General features: G+C 44.1%; 2 protein-coding genes across 2 annotated transcripts in view; one reads left to right on the forward strand and one right to left on the reverse strand.

Annotated features, from left to right (window-relative positions):
* The window catches only part of slc12a3 (solute carrier family 12 member 3), a 42,729-nt gene extending 33,344 nt beyond the window's left edge, over positions 1–9,385 (forward strand). Inside the window, exons 20-26 of the mRNA XM_063196875.1 lie at positions 93–164; positions 609–707; positions 3,234–3,345; positions 3,587–3,673; positions 7,092–7,224; positions 7,599–7,666; positions 8,385–9,385. Coding sequence (XP_063052945.1) covers positions 93–164; positions 609–707; positions 3,234–3,345; positions 3,587–3,673; positions 7,092–7,224; positions 7,599–7,666; positions 8,385–8,526 — 713 coding nt within the window. The 3' untranslated portion in view covers positions 8,527–9,385. The remainder of the gene's footprint in view (positions 1–92; positions 165–608; positions 708–3,233; positions 3,346–3,586; positions 3,674–7,091; positions 7,225–7,598; positions 7,667–8,384) is intronic.
* Positions 9,386–11,035: 1,650 nt separating this feature from the next.
* LOC134447107 (golgin subfamily A member 6-like protein 22) lies at positions 11,036–16,185 on the reverse strand. The gene is made up of 5 exons (XM_063196391.1): positions 15,987–16,185; positions 15,601–15,760; positions 15,227–15,423; positions 14,787–14,874; positions 11,036–14,509 (listed from the first exon to the last, which is right to left on the reverse strand). The coding sequence occupies exons 1-5, from the start codon at positions 16,172–16,174 to the stop codon at positions 11,036–11,038; spliced, it is 4,107 nt and encodes a 1,368-aa protein (XP_063052461.1). The 5' UTR covers positions 16,175–16,185.
* Between the last annotated feature and the right edge of the window lie 2,039 nt (positions 16,186–18,224).

Here is an 18,224-nt window from a genome sequence, read left to right on the forward strand (position 1 = left end):
ATAAATGTTTAAATCAAATAAACTGAATGTCTGTCTTTTATTAGAGATTGCTATTATTCATAGTGACTTACTCACGTGTGGTATTTTGGTAGCCAACTCTGCGTATGAGCCCTTGCCTGAACAGACAGACTCTCCATCTCCATCTTGCCGGATCAGTGTCGCATGTAGGTACAAGGCACATGCACACACACACACACACACACACACACACACACACACACACACACACACACACACACACACACACACACACACACACACACAGTGGTGTAGTCTTCAGGTACGCAGTATACCCACCTGAAAATGTCAGGGATTTCAGTATACCCACCTAAAATTGATTGATTCAATATTTAGAATAGCACAGATGTACAGCATCACAACCCAAATGTTTTGTGTGTGTGTTTTTTTACAAGGATATGCTTTCCAAATGCTGTTCAACCTGTCAGGCTTGTGTAAGGTATCTTGAGTTGATTATAGCCCATGGTGTTTGTGTACTCAGGCTTGGCCAGTCCAGTGACTTGTCTTGTGGGTGTTGTGTTGTGTTGTGTTGTGTTGTGTTGTGTTGTGTTGTGTTGTGTTGTGTTGTGTTGTTGTGTTGTGTTGTTCAGGCTCCGAGGCCTCTGGCCCTCTCCCGCAGGTCTCCACCGTCTTCCAGAACAAGCAGGAGAAGAAAACTATCGACGTGTACTGGCTGTACGACGATGGAGGTAGAGCAGACAGTAAAAAAATGATGCAATGTGTTTTGTTGTTGTTGTTTGCTTCGTTCCATGAGGTCCAAACATAACAGAGCAGAGAGTAGAAAATGATACAATGTTATTGTTTGTTTGCTTCATTCCATTCAAACCTCTGTCTCCATGGATCTGTTGCCTGTATATGTTCAGGTGTCCCACAAATGTACCCTATAAAAAATGTACATGCCTATACAAGTTTTGTAAAATACTATATAAGAAATGAGACACTTTCATAGTATGTATGGGCCATATAAATAAGCACACATACACATTCCATGTATACAATGTTTATGTGTTGCAATTAAGGCTGTAACGATACACCCAACCCACGATTCGGTTTGTATCACGATATATGACCCACGGTTCGATATGCCCCACGATTTCACAAAAAAAAAATTGAAAAAAAAAATTGGAAAAAAAAATTGAAAAAAAAAAAAAATTGAAGAAAATAAATTATATAGCCTATGTACTTTGTAATTAATATATTTTTTGCATTTACCTGCCTGCATTAATTTTGTAGGTTTACAAGGCTGAATAATGTTGCAGATATAGGCTACCACAGCAACCTGTTCCCAGGTGTTCCCATCAAAACACAACACAGAGAAATAAGGGATATTAGTTCACCAAGGAAAAAGGCTTATAAATAGGCTAAGATCATATATATATATATATATATAGAGAGAGAGAGAGAGAGAGAGAGAGAGAGAGAGAGAGAGAGAGAGAGAGAGAGAGAGAGAGAGAGAGAGAGAGAGAGAGAGGAGAGGGGGTCAGGGTGTATGGTCATTGCTTGGCAGCTGTCTTACTTTATCAAACTTTATCCAATTAATATCCAAACATTAAAACAACACAGGCCATATATCGTCAGGAAACATGTTGTATTAAGTTAGGCTACTTAAAGAAATGCAACACTTAATTTTGATTAAGCTAAATATTTCCGTAGCTCTTTTTGATCGTGCAGCAGCGCGTGCCCGCCTACAATCAAACCTCAAAATTAACCTCAGTTAGTTCTCACTGCTACATAACGCGGACGTTTTTCTTTTGTTTTGTGGTTTGACATTTTATCAAGAGCGAGAATGAATGCAGAGGCTGAAATGGAGCATGCTTTCTGCTTATGCAGGCGGTAATTTTACAATATAGCCTAACATTAACGTGGGAAGAAATAATGCTGCCTAATATTCTGCCTCAACGTTCGTCCGACTTCGGGCACCTCCCTACAAGCGATTCCAGGCTGGTTTAGGCAGGCGGAGCATCTCGTGCGCTCTCTCTCTCGCTCTCTCTGCTCCATTTTACAATATAGCCTAACATTAATGTGGGAAGAAATAATGATGCCTAATATTCTGCCTCAATGTTCGTCCGACGTCGGGCACCTCCCTACAAGCGATTCCAGGCTGGTTTGTGGGCAGGCGGAGCATCTCGTGCGCACTCTCTCTCTCTCTCTCTCGCTCTCTCTCTGCTCCAACGTCAAACTCCACTCGCAATACATCGCGCATGCATGAATAAAACTAAAATCTTGACACGTTTATAAAAGCCTTCTTGGTCTGTTGGTCTTGGTCTTGTTGTTCACCTTCCGATGTTTGCCCAAGTTTTTCGTCTCACGGAGGTTGCTCAGGCAATGGATAACAACAACGTGCTGGTTGGAAGGAGCATTTTATATGAGAAAGGGGTGAATGGAACTGTTACTCGAACGTGTGCGCCCTTTTTCTACTGGTCTTTTTAAGCGCATATGCAAACTCTTGCCTGTATGTTGCCTGTTGTGTTCTACACTGAGGGTAACAACTTTAAAAGGACACATCGCGATTCTGTGAGGAAGCTTCGCGATAGGGGTTCGTGGGTCTGCGTACCGCGATCCCTCGGTTCGATGCAATATCGTTACAGCCTTAGTTGCAATATGTGGAATGTGTAGCCTATGCCTGCCTTACTTGTATATGAAGAACATGAAAAATGGGCCTCTTTTATAGTGTGTACCAGGGGTACGTTTCTTGAAAGCGTAGTTGTTAGCTACTTAGCAATTTGTGTAGTTACCAAAGGGAGATTGCATTGCAAACAACAAGGTAGCTAATTGAAGTTAGCAACTATGGTTTTGAGAAATGCATCCCAGAATTGTATAGTCCTGATATCAACAGTTTTGTTATGTGCCACAGCAAACCATGAACAGGGCACTTAATCGACACGCGCCAACCTACCAACTCCTTTTGACTGGTAGTGAGGATGGTAAAATTTACATCTTCTAGGGGTGCTGTGGCGTAACATATAGAGCACCCGTACCATATACCTGGGGACCCAGGTTTGAGTCTGGCCAGGGCTGTTTCTCAGTCCTACCCCATCTCTCTCCCACCACCTCCTCACTGTCCTTTCACCATAAAGGCACTAAAAAGCCCCCCATAAAATTAAAAAAGAATAACATCTACTAGCCATATTGGCTGGTAATAAAAACGGTTAATTTAGAGGCCTGCCCACGAATAATGCCACGAGTAATGCTTGTCTATGATGTCTCTGAGGCAGGACTGACTCTTCTGATCCCATACCTCCTCAAACGTAAGAAGCGCTGGGCCAAATGTAAGGTGCGCGTGTTCGTGGGCGGAGAGATTCATCGCATGGAGGAGAGGAAAAACGAGTAAGTGAAACACTAACCTTGTGCCACTGCATACAAGGATACAAATACAGTATGTCTCTTTGCCGCATGCATAGTGCAAATAAGGTGAAAGTAAAACATGCAGTTAAATTTCACCTGTCTCTGTCTGTCTGTCTGTCTGTCTGTCTGTCTGTCTGTCTCTCTCTCTCTCTCTCTCTCTCTCTCTCTCTCTCTCTCTCTCTCTCTCTCTCTCTCTCTCTCTCTCTCTCTCTCTGTCGTTCAGGGTCATGGGACTCGTCAATAAGTTTCGACTGGGGTTCCATGACGTTCAGGTTCTTCCTGACATTGACGAGAGTCCTCAACCGGAAAAGTACAGTTTTCCCATATAACACCTTTAATCTAAAAACCTGTAATGATAGTATTGGGGCAATCTGCTTTTGGGCACTTCACTCTACTGGTTCTTAATCTTTTTTTGAGGCCCCCTTGGCCTCATCATAAGCTTCCCAACGCCCCCCTTGATATCATCACACGCCTGCTAACGCCCCCCATAGCATTAATGGCAATGGCAACTAAGCACCACCCCCTCTCAGGTGTATCCTCATAGAGGTAGAAAATAACACTAGAGAGGACACAGCAATTTGCGACAGCACTGGGAAATGGCAGATGGAGCTTCCCAACTTCCGTAGGTAGTGTAGGTACCTTCAGGCAATGCAAGTCAATGGAGAACACGCCCACCCCTGTCAAAAAATTGACTAAAACTGTGTGAATATGAAGTAACACATTAATCAAAGACCAGATTTGAAATGTCAGGCTAAATATCTACTTAAATCATATGAGTCGATAAAATACATTTAAAAATCAAATAATATCTTTTATGAACATAGTTAGCAACACACTTCAACTATTGTCCTTGTATAGTGTGTTGATGGAGATTTTCACATGATTAAGCCATTTTTGACAGAGGTGAGCCTCATTCTCTGTTAATTTCCATTTCTCTGATCTACCTACAGATAATGGCCGCTACAGATTGGGGTCACCTCTAGTGTTATTTTCTACCTCTATGTGTATCCTTCTCAATACCCACCTAGGGCTCCCCAACGCCCCCTGGTGGCGCTATAGAGGCCCTATTGAGAAACGCTTCTCTACTTCCACATCTTCCAAATTACCTGGCTCTATCTCTGCACTTAACACAAGGGAAGGAAGTCAATAAATGGCTCCTTTACCTGGCTGAAGAACTGGGTAATTACAGTCGGCCGATGTGAGTGTCTGAAACACACATGTGGTCAGGGAATCCATCAGGGAGAGACAAAGGGGTCGGTTGTTCTGGGCCCAGGCACACACACACACACACACACACACACACACACATGCACACACACACACACACACACACACATGCACACACAGACACAGACACACACAGACACACAGACACACACACACACACATAGTGGTAACATATACACTATAGTCCTATATTATATTAACCTAGCTCTGGAAGACTGTCTGTATTTTACTTATTGTTATATAGGGCATTTATATTATATTGTAGTGCTTTCTCAACTGACATAATTCACTTAATCATTTGTGTATTCGGTTATATGTTATGCTGTTCGTCATCTCCACTGTTCTGTTCACTTTATAGTCGCGGTCCCTTTAAGAGTTCCGATGACGTTTAATGTTGCCGGCTTTTCTGTCATGCGCGGCGCCATGTTTTTAGTCAGTTACAATAACTTAATAAACGCGACTCACAGAGTCTTAATGTGAGAAGTTGTACGGCTCGTTCTTCGCCCTAAGGCAACTTCCACACTGGTGACCCCCGACGTTTGCTTACTGGACGTATCCAGATCGACATGACCGCCAACGCTGTGTCTCTCAAGCTCCCCGAGTTCTGGGAATCCTCTCCCTCAGCCTGGTTCGCTCAAATTGAGGCACAGTTTGCCTTGCGTCAGATAACCGCCGACGAAACGCAATACTACTACGTGGTGTCTGCCCTCGGAAGTTCTACGGCGTCGAGAGTGGTGAGCCTTCTTAAACGTCCTCCTCTGACAAGGAAATATCAAACTCTGAAGGAAAAGTTGCTGAAAACTTTCGAACTGTCTGACACTGAGAGGGCAAGTAGACTTTTCTCTCTTCAAGGGCTCGGCGATAGCAAGCCCTCAGAGCTAATGGACCGAATGGTCGATCTGCTTGGCGACAACAAGCCAGATTTCCTTTTCCTCCACCTTTTCCTGCGCCAGCTGCCTGCTCATGTGAGAGCTGCTTTGGCCAACACTGCCAGCACGGATTGCAGAGAACTGGCCGCTGAGGCTGACAAGTGTTTCCTGGCTAGTCAACAACAACCCCGTGCAGCTGCTCTCCTCCCTGCTGGTGCTGTATCTGATGTTCTGGAGGATGATCACCTGCTCATCGCAGCAGCGGCCCCGCGTCGGCAGCAGTCTTCTGGTTTGTGCTACTACCATGCCAGGTTTGGCTCCAAGGCCAAGCAATGCCGTTCTCCATGCAGCTTCAATGGAACGGGAAACGCCAAGGCCGGCGCTCACTAGTGGCCGTGAGCGTCGGCCATGCCGGCAGGCTACTCTTCATCCACGACTCCATCTCCGGCCGGCGATTCCTCTGCGACACAGGGGCACAGCGGAGTCTACTGCCTGCTTCACAGGTGGACGTGGTGGCAGACACCCACGGCCCCCCCATGGAAGCCGCCAATGGAAGCCCTATCCGTACGTACGGCACTAGACATGTTGAACTGTGTTTTGGAGGGCAACGCTTTAGCTGGGACTTTGTGACAGCCAAGGTTGCTGTTCCCCTCTTGGGTTCAGATTTTTTGTGCGCATATGGACTGTTAGTGGACGTTAAAAATCAGCGCTTGATCGACGCCGTCACTTTCTGTTCTTATGCCTGCGCGCTCAGCGACTCTGACGCAGTACACCTCTCCAGCCTGCTCTCTGTCACCGACAGTTTCCAACGCCTGCTCGCCGAGTTCCCTGCACTCACTCAGCCCACCTTCTCCTCTTCCACGGCCAAGCACGGTGTCGAGCACCACATCGACACTACTGGCCCGCCTGTATACGCCCGCGCTCGACGCCTCGAGCCGAACAAGCTTGCCGTGGCCAAGACGGAGTTCGAGTCCATGGAGCGCCTGGGGATTGTGCGACGCTCCAACAGTCCTTGGGCCTCCCCCCTGCATCTAGTCCACAATATATTACATAATATAGTGGATTTAATATCATGTATAATTACAGTATATTATTAAAGTTTAACAGCAGCCGTCCTGCATATGGTAGTGCATAGCCTTTGAATCCAGGCGGCTTATCACTCTGTATGCAAATTGTCTTTTACCTATCACTGTGTCTGTATGCAAATGCACATCATTACCCATTAACTTGAATACGTGTACATGTATTCAGGTCAGTCCCCATTGCCCCATTGCATTTTATAAGTCTCTGTCATTGCTCCGTATATCTGTGAAGATTCCCCTTCATCCATGCAATTTTAAGAGTTAACCCCTTAATCCACGCCGTACCTCCAGTGCCACACTGTGACAGCTGTCAAAAAACTCACAGTGTACTACCAAATCGACGCTCCAGCCACCTAAATGGCATCGGTGCCATACTACACATTGACGACACACAAGTAAACTCTATTCATCTCAAGTGTCTTTCATTGCTGTAACTAACTTTTTGAAGCATGGTTTAAGACCAGTAGCTCACAGTTAAATAACTTTGTCCATCACTATGTGTTTCTCAGTTAAATGGCTAAATATAAATGATCCCTTCTGCCCTGCACAGCGTCAAGAGGTTTGAGGACTTGGTGGCTCCCTATAGGGTGAACACGATGAACAAGACTGAGGACGGAGAGGAGGAGCAGAAGAAGTATCCATGGGAGGTGACCAACACGGAGATGGACAGGAACAAAGCCAAGGTAAGCACACCTACAGAAGTAAAGACAGAGGCTGTATCTCAAAGTCAAGGATCCTGGCCTTGCTAGGACGTGAAACGCCCAGTGATTGGATACTCTGCGGAGTATCCAATTACTGGGCGGAAAGCTGCAGCATGTGTTAAGTCATTTGTGTCAAAATGTAGTAAGTGCAGAGGAGGCATCCTCAGGTACAGAAAGTAAAAACCTTGCCACACGTTTGATCCAACCAGTTCTGAAACAGCTGATCATGATAAATACTCAAGGCAGGTGAATGGGCAGGATGGATTCTGGAAATGAACTATGAAAAATATTACACAGTGCACCTTTAGGTATGCTGTTCTGAAATAATACTTGCAATGCTTCCTGTGCTCCTGCAGTCTCGCCGCCAGATCCGGCTGAACGAGGTCTTGAGTGATTACTCGCGTGAAGCTGCCCTAATTGTTGTGTACGTATGACATTTGATATACAGTATGAATCATCCTAATAGGTGGGAGTGTAAGTACACATAACTTACATCAGTTTGAGAGGACCAATATGCTTTTCAAATATGCTAGGGTTATCGTTGTAATCAAATTTAGCAGATCCTTTTAACAAAAGCTACTGACGACGGTATAAAGGAAGCCTCTTTCCACCGTTCTTTTGGACACGCCACCTTACTTTTGAAATGAGCCTGACTTAAACAAAACATCATATGACCTTATGATGAAGAGCATGAACTTAAGAATAAATATCACATAAGCTTACATAAACCACATACATTAAAAAGGCTAGCCATATAATCCCTGCTAATTACTCATTAGTTACAGTGGATTAACCGGTGTAACAGCTATGTAATATCATGTAGAGGTATTTCTGTTAGTACTACTTCTACATTATACACATGCCAACACATCAATACGTCAATCTGTTCAACCAAGCATGAATCAACGCCCATCCCTAGTGTTGCCACACGTCCAAATTTTTCCTGGATTGTCCTGGGGTTTATGGTCTGTCCAGGTCAATGGAATAACTGTACCGTTTTTTTATAATGCACGTCTTCATATTACCCCATTGAAATAAACACATATCATTAATGTTTCGCGCACACGCGTCTATGTGTCCCGGTTTTGAAATGTGGCAACCCTACCCATCCCTGTGCCAATTGTGTGCCCTCTGCCCTGTAGGACGTTGCCGGTGGGCAGGAGAGGGGTGTGTCCGAGCGCTCTCTACATGGCCTGGCTGGAGACGCTGTCCCGTGACCTCCGACCCCCAGTGCTGCTCATCAGGGGCAACCAGCAGAACGTCCTCACATTCTACTGTCAATGACCTGTTGGCATGCCAACCAGCAGAACGTCCTCACCTTCTACTGTCAATGACCTGTTGCCATGCCAACCATCAGAACGTCCTCACCTTCTACTGTCAATTATGCATGCCAACACTGCATGGGGCCTGTACATGGGTTTACTGTTTGTTTGTAAACAATCCCTGCTGCGTGACCCTGACTGTGCACTGTGTAACCTCTGAATGTTGGAAATGGTAAAAAAAAATGAGCTCACGTGGTTGGCTGCTTAGCATCTTGCCCCTCCTCACAATACAAATGTTTGTAAACGAAAAACCCATAGGCAATAGACATGTATTGCTGTGTGTCACACTTTATAATATCACACACACACACACACACACACACACACACACACACACACACACACACACACACACACACACACACACACACACACCTTTAAAATAACTGTGATGCAAGACAGCTGAACTGCCACTGTTTCATCAACCCTTTATTATAAGCCTGATCCATGGCATTCCAGTGAAGAGCCGGAATATCTCTGGCATTTTTCCACTTTGTCATTAATTTGCCAACATCGTGCATACCCCAGAGAAATGCCAGAAAGATCCAGAAGTGGGCCGGAGGATTTTGCTATCTGGGTTGTAAGATATTGAAAAGAATCATGTTTAAATCAAATGTCGACCATTGTGTAGGCCTACCTGTCCTTTTTGAATGAGATATTTAAGCTGTTAATTAAATAGTATTGTTTGTCATATTTGGCTTCTGTAGCCTAAATATTAAGGGGTAATCATATTGTTAATATTGTATGACAAAGTATTGACAATAAATGTCTTTGCTAAGGAGGCCTGTCCATGCAGAGCACAATAAATTGCAATTTTGTCTGACGTATACAACTTGGCCTATTCATTGAAGAAATAGCCTACATAAGCTCCAGGGTTGCTCTGGAATGCACTTAGATTTCTGGAGTGATTACAGTAGTAGCCTGCTTACTAAAGCGGCGTACTCACACTAGCTTCTCGCTTGCTCGCCTACTCGCCACTCTTTCATGGAACGTTCGCTGAAAGTTCCCGCTGCTTTAACTGTCAATGTACAGGTGAGAAGTACCGAGCTCTGTTTTCCAATTGGTTACTCGCTTACTCGCTTCGCTCAAAGTTAAAATATGTTCAACTCGGGATCCTTAATAGATGTATAACGTAACTTTAATCATGTCTCAAAGTTATATCAAATCTTCAAGGTTTTGTACAAGTTTTAATCTTTTACCTGACATGTTTCGACAGTGAAACTTCAGAGGGTCACCAGAGAATGAAAGTTTCACCGTTGAAACATGTCAGATAAAAGACATTATGAACAAAAACTGACTAGTTCTCCTGTGAGGTGTTTTTGGGCACAATAAAATGCTTTGAAATACACCATCAATTAACTTTCCAAATAAAATAATGTTGCATACCAGGTCCGAGAACATCAAGGATTATGGAAAAAAGCTGAAAATGGCAATGTAATTAGAGTGGCATGGCCTCTTTAAAACTTTCACATGTCTGAAATAAAAGAAACTTGAATATCCGTTCACTCCTTGCTGAATAAACTCACCTACATCATAACAACATTGCTATGGCAATGCAAAGAGTCTTAAGTAACCAACTGAGACATGGTCATTACAATTTTGGTGACAGTAGGCCTAATGTTACATAACCTCTGCATTGAGGGGTTAAACACCAATACTGAAGATGTTGGAGAAATTTGTGCAATGTGTGCATGCTTTTAAATCCTGATCTATTCTGTTACTGCCCCAATAATAATGCAGGACAGCCAAAGAAGTATCTGCCCTTATTCACCCCAAATGTGTTATATTGGGTTCCGGTTAGGACTGCATGCCAGTCAAGTTTTCACCATACTGTGTCATCCATGTCTTTATGGAACTTGCTTTGTGTACTGGTGCAGTCATGTTAGAAAAGGAAACACCACACTGTTCCCACAATGTTGGGAGCATCCATCCTGCACAGAGTCCTAATCCGAACCCAATAGAACACCTTTGGGATGAATTAGAGCATATACCAATAAAGGTTGGCCATTAGCTAACCATTTGCATTATGTCTGTCCGATACCCACTGAATACACAGCAGAAATATTTTACAACTTTTCTTTCTTTTTCTTTCTTTCTTTCTTTATTTCTGTTTCAATAAATTCAATTTTTTCAAAATTAAATAAAACTCAAGTTGAAACAAATTGTATAAAATGTTTGTTATATGTTTGTTTCTCATGTCTTCAATGCACTTGTATATTTGTGCAACTTATCAATCTACTATCAATGTACTAGACAGCTCAAGTAAGAAAAAAGAGGAAACTTTTTTTTGCATGCCAGGTACATTTTTATTGAATACATGTAAGAAAATATTGTGAATGTGTATTTTCATGAATTTATGGTATATCTATATTCATGATATGTTTAGAAAATAAATTGTACTTTATTCTGTTCTCTCTATTCTGGTTCTGTCCATGTCTCACAAATCCATCATATTTCCCTCTCTGTCAGTCCTACACTGTCTGCTCCACGCCCCTCTTCCTGAATCCTGAATCGTCCTTCTTTCTCTTGTCCATATCATCAAGTGACCTCAAAATCATATCTGTGTCCTCATCACTGAACAAGTCCGAGCCTGTGTCACTCTCCGGGCACTCCTGCTCTTTACACATAGCTCTGTTTGCCACTGTCTTTTCACCTTCCATCGCCATGAACACTTTCTGCTCCCTCAGTTCTTTGGCCATATCAAGAGTTTTCCCCTTAGCTTTTTCCATGCATATTTTCTTCTCCTCCGGTTCTCTCAGTTGTCTGCTCTCCTTCTCTGCCTTAAGTTTGCTCTCTGCCTCAAAGACCATTAGCTTTTCCTCCTCATCAAAATAGTCCTCGTCCGAATCACTTTCACTGTCTGTGTCCTCGTCAGCTGGCTCAGTCTTCCTCTTCACAAACTCCAATGCTGCTTTCCGGACCTCTTCTTTTCTGATCTCTTCCTCTGTGATCTTTCTCAATCCTTCATCTTCCTTCTTTGTCTTAAGTGACTGCAAAATCAAATCTGTCTCCTCATCACCGAACAAGGACTCCTCCGAGTCTGTCTTACTCCTCAGTTCTTCGGCCGTGTCAAGTGTCCTCTCTTTGGCTTTTTCCTCATCTATTTTCCTCTCCTCATGTTCTTTTCTTTCCTTCTCTACCTTAAGTTTGCTCTCTGCCTCTAAGATCATTTGCTTTTCCTCCTCATCAAAATAGTCCTCGTCCGAATCATTTTCAATTTCTGTGTCCTCGTCAGCTGGCTCAGTCTTCCTCTTTACAAACTCCATCGCCGCTTTTCTGAGCTCTTCTTTTCTGATCTCTTCCTGTTGCTGTTTGTCCTCCAGGTCTGGGATAAGGGCCTTTGGCTTCTCTGTATCCTTGCATTCACTGGCCACTTCCTTATTCTCTTCCTCAGTGATCTTCCTGAACTCTACATCTTCATACTTTGTCTTATCCATCTCGCCAAGCCCGCCAAGCGACTGCAAAATCATATCTGTCTCCTCATCACCAAACAAGAATTCCTCCGAGTCAGTGTCTGTGTCACTCTTCAGTTCATCGGCCATATCAAGCGTCCTCTCGGCTTTTTCCTCACTTATTTCCCTCTCCTCCAGTTTTTTCCTCTCCTCCTCTCCCTTAAGTTTGTGCTCTGCCTCTAAGATCATTAACTTTTCCTCCTCATCAAAATAGTCCTCGTCCGAATCACTTTCACTTTCTGTGTCCTCTGTGTCCTGTGTCTTCCTCCTCACAAACTCCATTGCCGCTTTTCGGAGCTCTTCTTTTCTGACCTCTTCCTGTTGCTGTTTGTCCTCCAGGTCTTGGATGAGGGCCTTTGGCTTTTCTTTATCCTTGCATTCACTGGCCACCTCCTCATTCTCTTCCTCAGTGATCTTCCTGAACTCTACATCTTCATTCTTTGTCTTATCCATCTTGTCAAATGTCTGCAGAATATCTGTGTCCTCATCACCAAACAAGGACTCCTCAGAGTCCGAGCTTGTATCTCTATTCAGTTCTTCAGTGAACTCCATGACCGCTTTCTGGATCTGATCTTTTGGATTCTCAACTGTCTTGCTCTCTTCTTTGTTGTTGTTGTTGCTGTTGTTGCTGTTGTCTCTTTCCTTCTCCTCTCTTTCTATTCTCTTGATGTCAGTGAACTTAACTGTTTCCTTGCAGGGCTTTCTCTCCTCCAGGTATTTGATAGGGATCTGGGGTTGCTCTTCGTCCTTGCATTCACTGACCACCTCCTCATTCTCTTCCTCAGTGATCTTCCTCAATACATCTTCCTTCTTTGTCTTATCCATCTCGTCAAGTGACTGCAAAATCATATCTGTCTCCTCATCACCGAACAAGGACTCCTCGAAATCCGAGTCTGTATCGCTCTTCAGTACTTCGGCCATGTCAAGCGTCCTCTCCTTGACTTTTTCCTCACTTATTTCCCTCTCCTCCAGCTCTTTCCTCTCCTCCTCTGCCTTAAGTTTGCGCTCTGCATCTAAGATCATTAACTTTTCCTCCTCATCAAAATAGTCCTCGTCCGAATCACTTTCACTTTCTGTGTCCTCGTCAGCTGGCTCAGTCTTCCTCTTTACAAACTCCATCGCCGCTTTCCGGAGCTCTTCTTTTCTGACCTCTTCCTGTTGCTGTTTGTCCTCCAGGTCTTGGATGAGGGCCTTTGGCTTCTCTTTATCCTTGCATTCACTGGCCACTTCCTTATTCTCTTCCTCAGTGATCTTCCTGAACTCTACATCTTCATACTTTGTCCTATCCATCTCGCCAAGCCCGCCAAGCGACTGCAAAATCATATCTGTTTCCTCATCACCAAACAATGATTCCTCCGAGTCAGTGTCTGTGTCACTCTTCAGTTCATCGGCCATATCAAGCGTCCTCTCGGCTTTTTCCTCACTTATTTCCCTCTCCTCTAGTTCTTTCCTCTCCTCCTCTGCCTTAAGTTTGCGCTCAGCCTCTAAGATCATTAACTTTTCCTCCTCATCAAAATAGTCCTCGTCCGAATCACTTTCACTTTCTGTGTCCTGTGTCTTCCTCCTCACAAACTCCATTGCCACTTTTTTGAGCTCTTCTTCTCTGATCTCTTCCTGATGTTTTCTCTTCTCCAGGTCTTTGATAGGGACTTGGGGTTGCTCTTCGTGCTTGCATTCACTGGCCACCTCTTCATTCTCTTCCTCAGTGATCTTCGTGAATCCTACGTCTTCTTTCTTTATTTTATCCATCTCGTCAGGTGTCTGCAGAATTACATTTGTGTCCTCTTCACTGAACAAGGACTCCTCCGAGTCAGAGTCTGTGTCGCTCTTCAGTACTTCGGCCATATCAAGCGTCATCTCCTTGACTTTATCCTCACTTATTTCCCTCTCCTCCAATTCTTTCCTCTCCTTCTCTGCCTTAAGTTTGCTCTCTGCTTCTAAGATGATTTGCTTTTCTTCCTTGGCAACATACTCCTCGTTTGAATCAGATTCACTTTCTTTGTCCTTGTCGAGTTGCTCAGTCTTCCTCTTCACAAACTCCATCACTGCTTCTTGGAGCTCTTCTGTTCTGATCTCTTCCTGTTGCTTTATGTCCTCCAGGTCTTTGACGAGGGGCTTTGGTTTCTCTCTCTCTGTCCGACCACCTGCCACGTCCTCCTCATTTTCTCCTTCAATGATATCTTGCCTCATCATCTTGCCTTCTTCCTCGATTATTTTACCCTCCTCCTGCTTTCTGTACCTTCTCTCCTTCAGCGCCTTGAGCTTCCTCTCTGCCTCTACGATTATTTTCTTTTCCTCCTCATCAAACCAGTCCTTACTCAAAACTGTCTCACTGTCTGTGTTGTTCACACTGCTTTTTTCTGACCTCCTAAACACTATCTTCACTCCTTGGTGTTGTCCTTTTTCCCATGCTTTTTTCATCTCCTTCATAAGCTGTGTCCTTTCCTCATCAAACAGTTTAAGCAGAGTTTCCCTCTCCTCCCTCAGCAGCTCCTTTAAGGATAAAAAGTATGTAATTTTAGTAATCTATTTTCCAAATCTTTGCTGCCCAGTCACACATTTGATATTTTCAGGAATATAGAAATAAATGATAAATTCATATTTACTGGTCTGATAAAAGTACAATAAAGCTTATAGCCAAATAAATGTCTAACTGGTAATTCAAAATGGTGAACATTGAGAAGGCACCTATTCGTGTATGGAAAGTGTATATTTCCAAGTCATAAATTCTGGAAATAACCTACACTAAAAATTACAGTACATCCTCTACCTTGAACATTGTTTGCTGTTTCTGCAAGAGCTTCTGGAATTGTCCCCTTTCTTCCTGGAGCAGTCTCCTTATGCAATTTTGGCAGAGCCTGTTAATGTAAAACGAGACAGTTAGTGTAGTGAACACTAGTGTACTATAGTGAATTTGTGTAATGGAGTAGAAAAGACACCAAAGACATCTACTAATTTCCTGAGTTTGAGCGTGCCTGATTGTAACTAAACTACCGTTACCTGAATCCACCTACTAAGACACCCCCTTCACAGACACACAGACACACACACAAACACAGATAGGCCTAAGGCCTGACCCAGACAGTTATATCAAAACGACTGACTTCATCTAGAACTGAATTTCTACCCAAACTTTGCCTGCTACTCATAACATATTGATTGCATTTCATAACTTTTCATTATATGACATGTCTAGTGAATGATACATACCTATACACAGTTACTACATCATCCTGTGGCGATGCGCTCTCTCCTGCTTTCCCCTCCTCCTTTGGAGTCGCGTTGATCTGTACTCCTGCACCGCTCTCCTTCTGCTGGGCCCTGGAGGTTGTTTCTCCCGCCTCCTTCCTCTCTACCTGTGTAACTCGGTTTGTAGGAGCTCCTCTGGTCCTCCTCTCCTCCTGCTGCTGGGTTATAGGTACAGGAGAGAAATGTCAAACCAAGTGCTTTCCAACTTTCATTCATAACAGAGTTCCTTTGGCTTGCTTCCATGCAGCTTATTGTCAATTTCGAAACTGTGAATTTCCGTGAAAAAAAAAAAAGATCTGCATGGAGGTCCTTGAAAAATGTAAGTGTCCACCTACTGCGGGTTCTCTGGTCCTCCTCTCCTCCTGCTGGTTCAGAGTTCTCCTATTTAGGGCACTGAGAGCGTTCTGCAGCTCCAGCATTCTCCTGTCATTATCCTCCCCCCTCTTCTGCAGCTGCAGACGCTGCTGCTCTAACTCCTTCCAGCTACCTGGCTCTCTGCAGACACACACACACACACACACACACACACACACACACACACACACACACACACACACACACACACACACACACACACACACACACACACACACGGGATTTGAACCTGGAACTTTCTCTGATCCACAAATGAACCTATAGAGGCCAGATTTTGTAATTCATGTATACCAAATGTGTCGCCTGCTTAAAACTTGACCAGGTTATACAGTAATTGGCTACTCACCCTCCAGAGGTTGTGGATGCCATTGCTTGGACACGGGATGGCACGCCCGCTGAGATGTCCATGTCGGACTTCCGTAGAAGCCGGCAGGACGATACACACACTGAGAGAAATGTCTGTAATGACGTTGTCTTATAAATAGCGCACACTGTAAACAAAATGAGTGTCAGGTTAGAGATACACATACACATAAGTCATACGTTTGCACACACACACCACTGCACCCCCACCCCCCAAATCAACGCTGCAACAACAACAACAACAACATGTATTTAAATTGCACAGAATCACTAGAATAAAAACTAAAACAAGCACCCACCCACACACACACACACACACACACACACACACACACACACACACACACACACACACAGGGCCGCTGACAGCTTTGGCTGGGCCCAGGCCAAAGTTATCTAGGGTCCCCATAAAATGTGACTGGAACCTAATTCTGGGGCCCCTGAGTCCCTGGGCCCATGAAAATTGACCCAGTTTGCTACCTGTTGGCTTCCCTGCACACACACACACACACACACACACACACACACACACACACACACACACACACACACACACACACACACACACACAGGGCCCAGGACTAAACGCCCCAACACCGCTACCGCCCCCGCCACCGCCACCGCCCCATCCCGTGTCGCGCACCCACGTGCACGCACAAAGACTCATACACACTTCTCTGAGGCATTGACACTGACCTGTACTCGTTGGCTGTCTTCTGTGAAATGATGCTATGGTGAGATTTCGGCAGTTTACATAGTCCCCCTGGACATTATGACACTTATAGAAGTTATGAGGGATTATGACGTCCACCATTCATCTGCCTCCCCGAGGGGCGAGAGGATTCCACGGGCCTGTAACACCCGCGCTATCAGAGATTCTAATATTATCCAGTCTCTCTGGCGCTATTAGATATATAAGGTGTTTGGAGCTGGAACTTTCAATCAATACTCGAAGCAAGTGTAGGCCTACATTATGAAAACGTATGGTTTACACTCTATAGGCTATTGTGAAAGCAATATATCAATTTAACCTAGGATACATTAGGCTAAATTATAACATTTCGGTTTTGGCAACGCCAAATATTTTTGTTCCAATTATGAGGGCCGATTGACAATGCACTGTCACTCCGAGGCCTTGCAATGGGCAGAGGAAAGTTTTTTTCCCCCCAACTTCACTTGTAGGTTGAAGGGGGGAAATCATCAAGACCACTCACTGGCTGTCGATGAGACACTAGGCCTAGGCGAGATGGTAAATAAGCCTAGCCTCCATGTTAAAAAAAGAAAAACACGTCAGTGAATAGCAAGACGATTCTATTGGCTGGACTATAGTTAATAAAAAAAAACTACATGGCATGTTTTAAACATGACAGCTTTTGTGTCCTGTAGCCCCAATTGTTGTCTGTGCTACAGTTCAGACAACCTGCATAAACGTATCGGTAGTGTCTATAGGGGCCATCTTTGTCTATATTTCCCTATTTCTATTGTGCCCACCACATGCGGTGTTATAAGTGACTACTGTACAATTACATAACAAGAGTTGTAACTTCGAAAGACTGATGCAACGCACAGGTGATTTGCCTGAAACATGTACAACTGAGCATGCGCATTAAACAATAATCGCTACGACCAGAAATGTTCTAAGCTATGAGATAGCCGTCTCTCATTGGCTCCCATTATAGCCCCGCTGGCGCACGCAGCCAAGTAAAAGATGAATGGGAGCCTATTGGGCTAAATGGCTCAGCAGGGATTTGTGACGATTCTGTTCTCTGGTTTGTAAAGATGTGTGCACATTCTGTACCTTATCATGGAAGTTGTATTAGAAGTGAAGTTAAAGGTTCCTGACATGGCTTTGTTCTCCCAAAGACGTGTTAGTTTTGTCCTGCAACACGCTAGCATTCGGCTAATACCTGCTGGCTGAGGAATCTCTGCGACTATTCGCGACCAGAGCTGACGAGAGACGTACTCTGACTGATCCTCCTAGCAGAGACATCTACGGTCACACACCTCAACCCCCACCACCGTCCAACATGTTAATTGAAGGTGCCCAAATTCTTAAGGATGAGCGCAGTCATTTCCTTTACCCCATGTACACATGCCGCTTTTCCACCACCTTAAATGCAATAAATAACAGGTGTCCGCAACAATCCTAACATAACTTTAAACACATCGACATCTGAAGTCAGACTTAAAACTACAAAACAAATGGCGTATGCCGTAAAGT

This window comes from Engraulis encrasicolus, chromosome 4, assembly GCF_034702125.1.
Source record: "Engraulis encrasicolus isolate BLACKSEA-1 chromosome 4, IST_EnEncr_1.0, whole genome shotgun sequence".
Classification (NCBI taxonomy): Eukaryota; Metazoa; Chordata; class Actinopteri; order Clupeiformes; family Engraulidae; genus Engraulis; species Engraulis encrasicolus.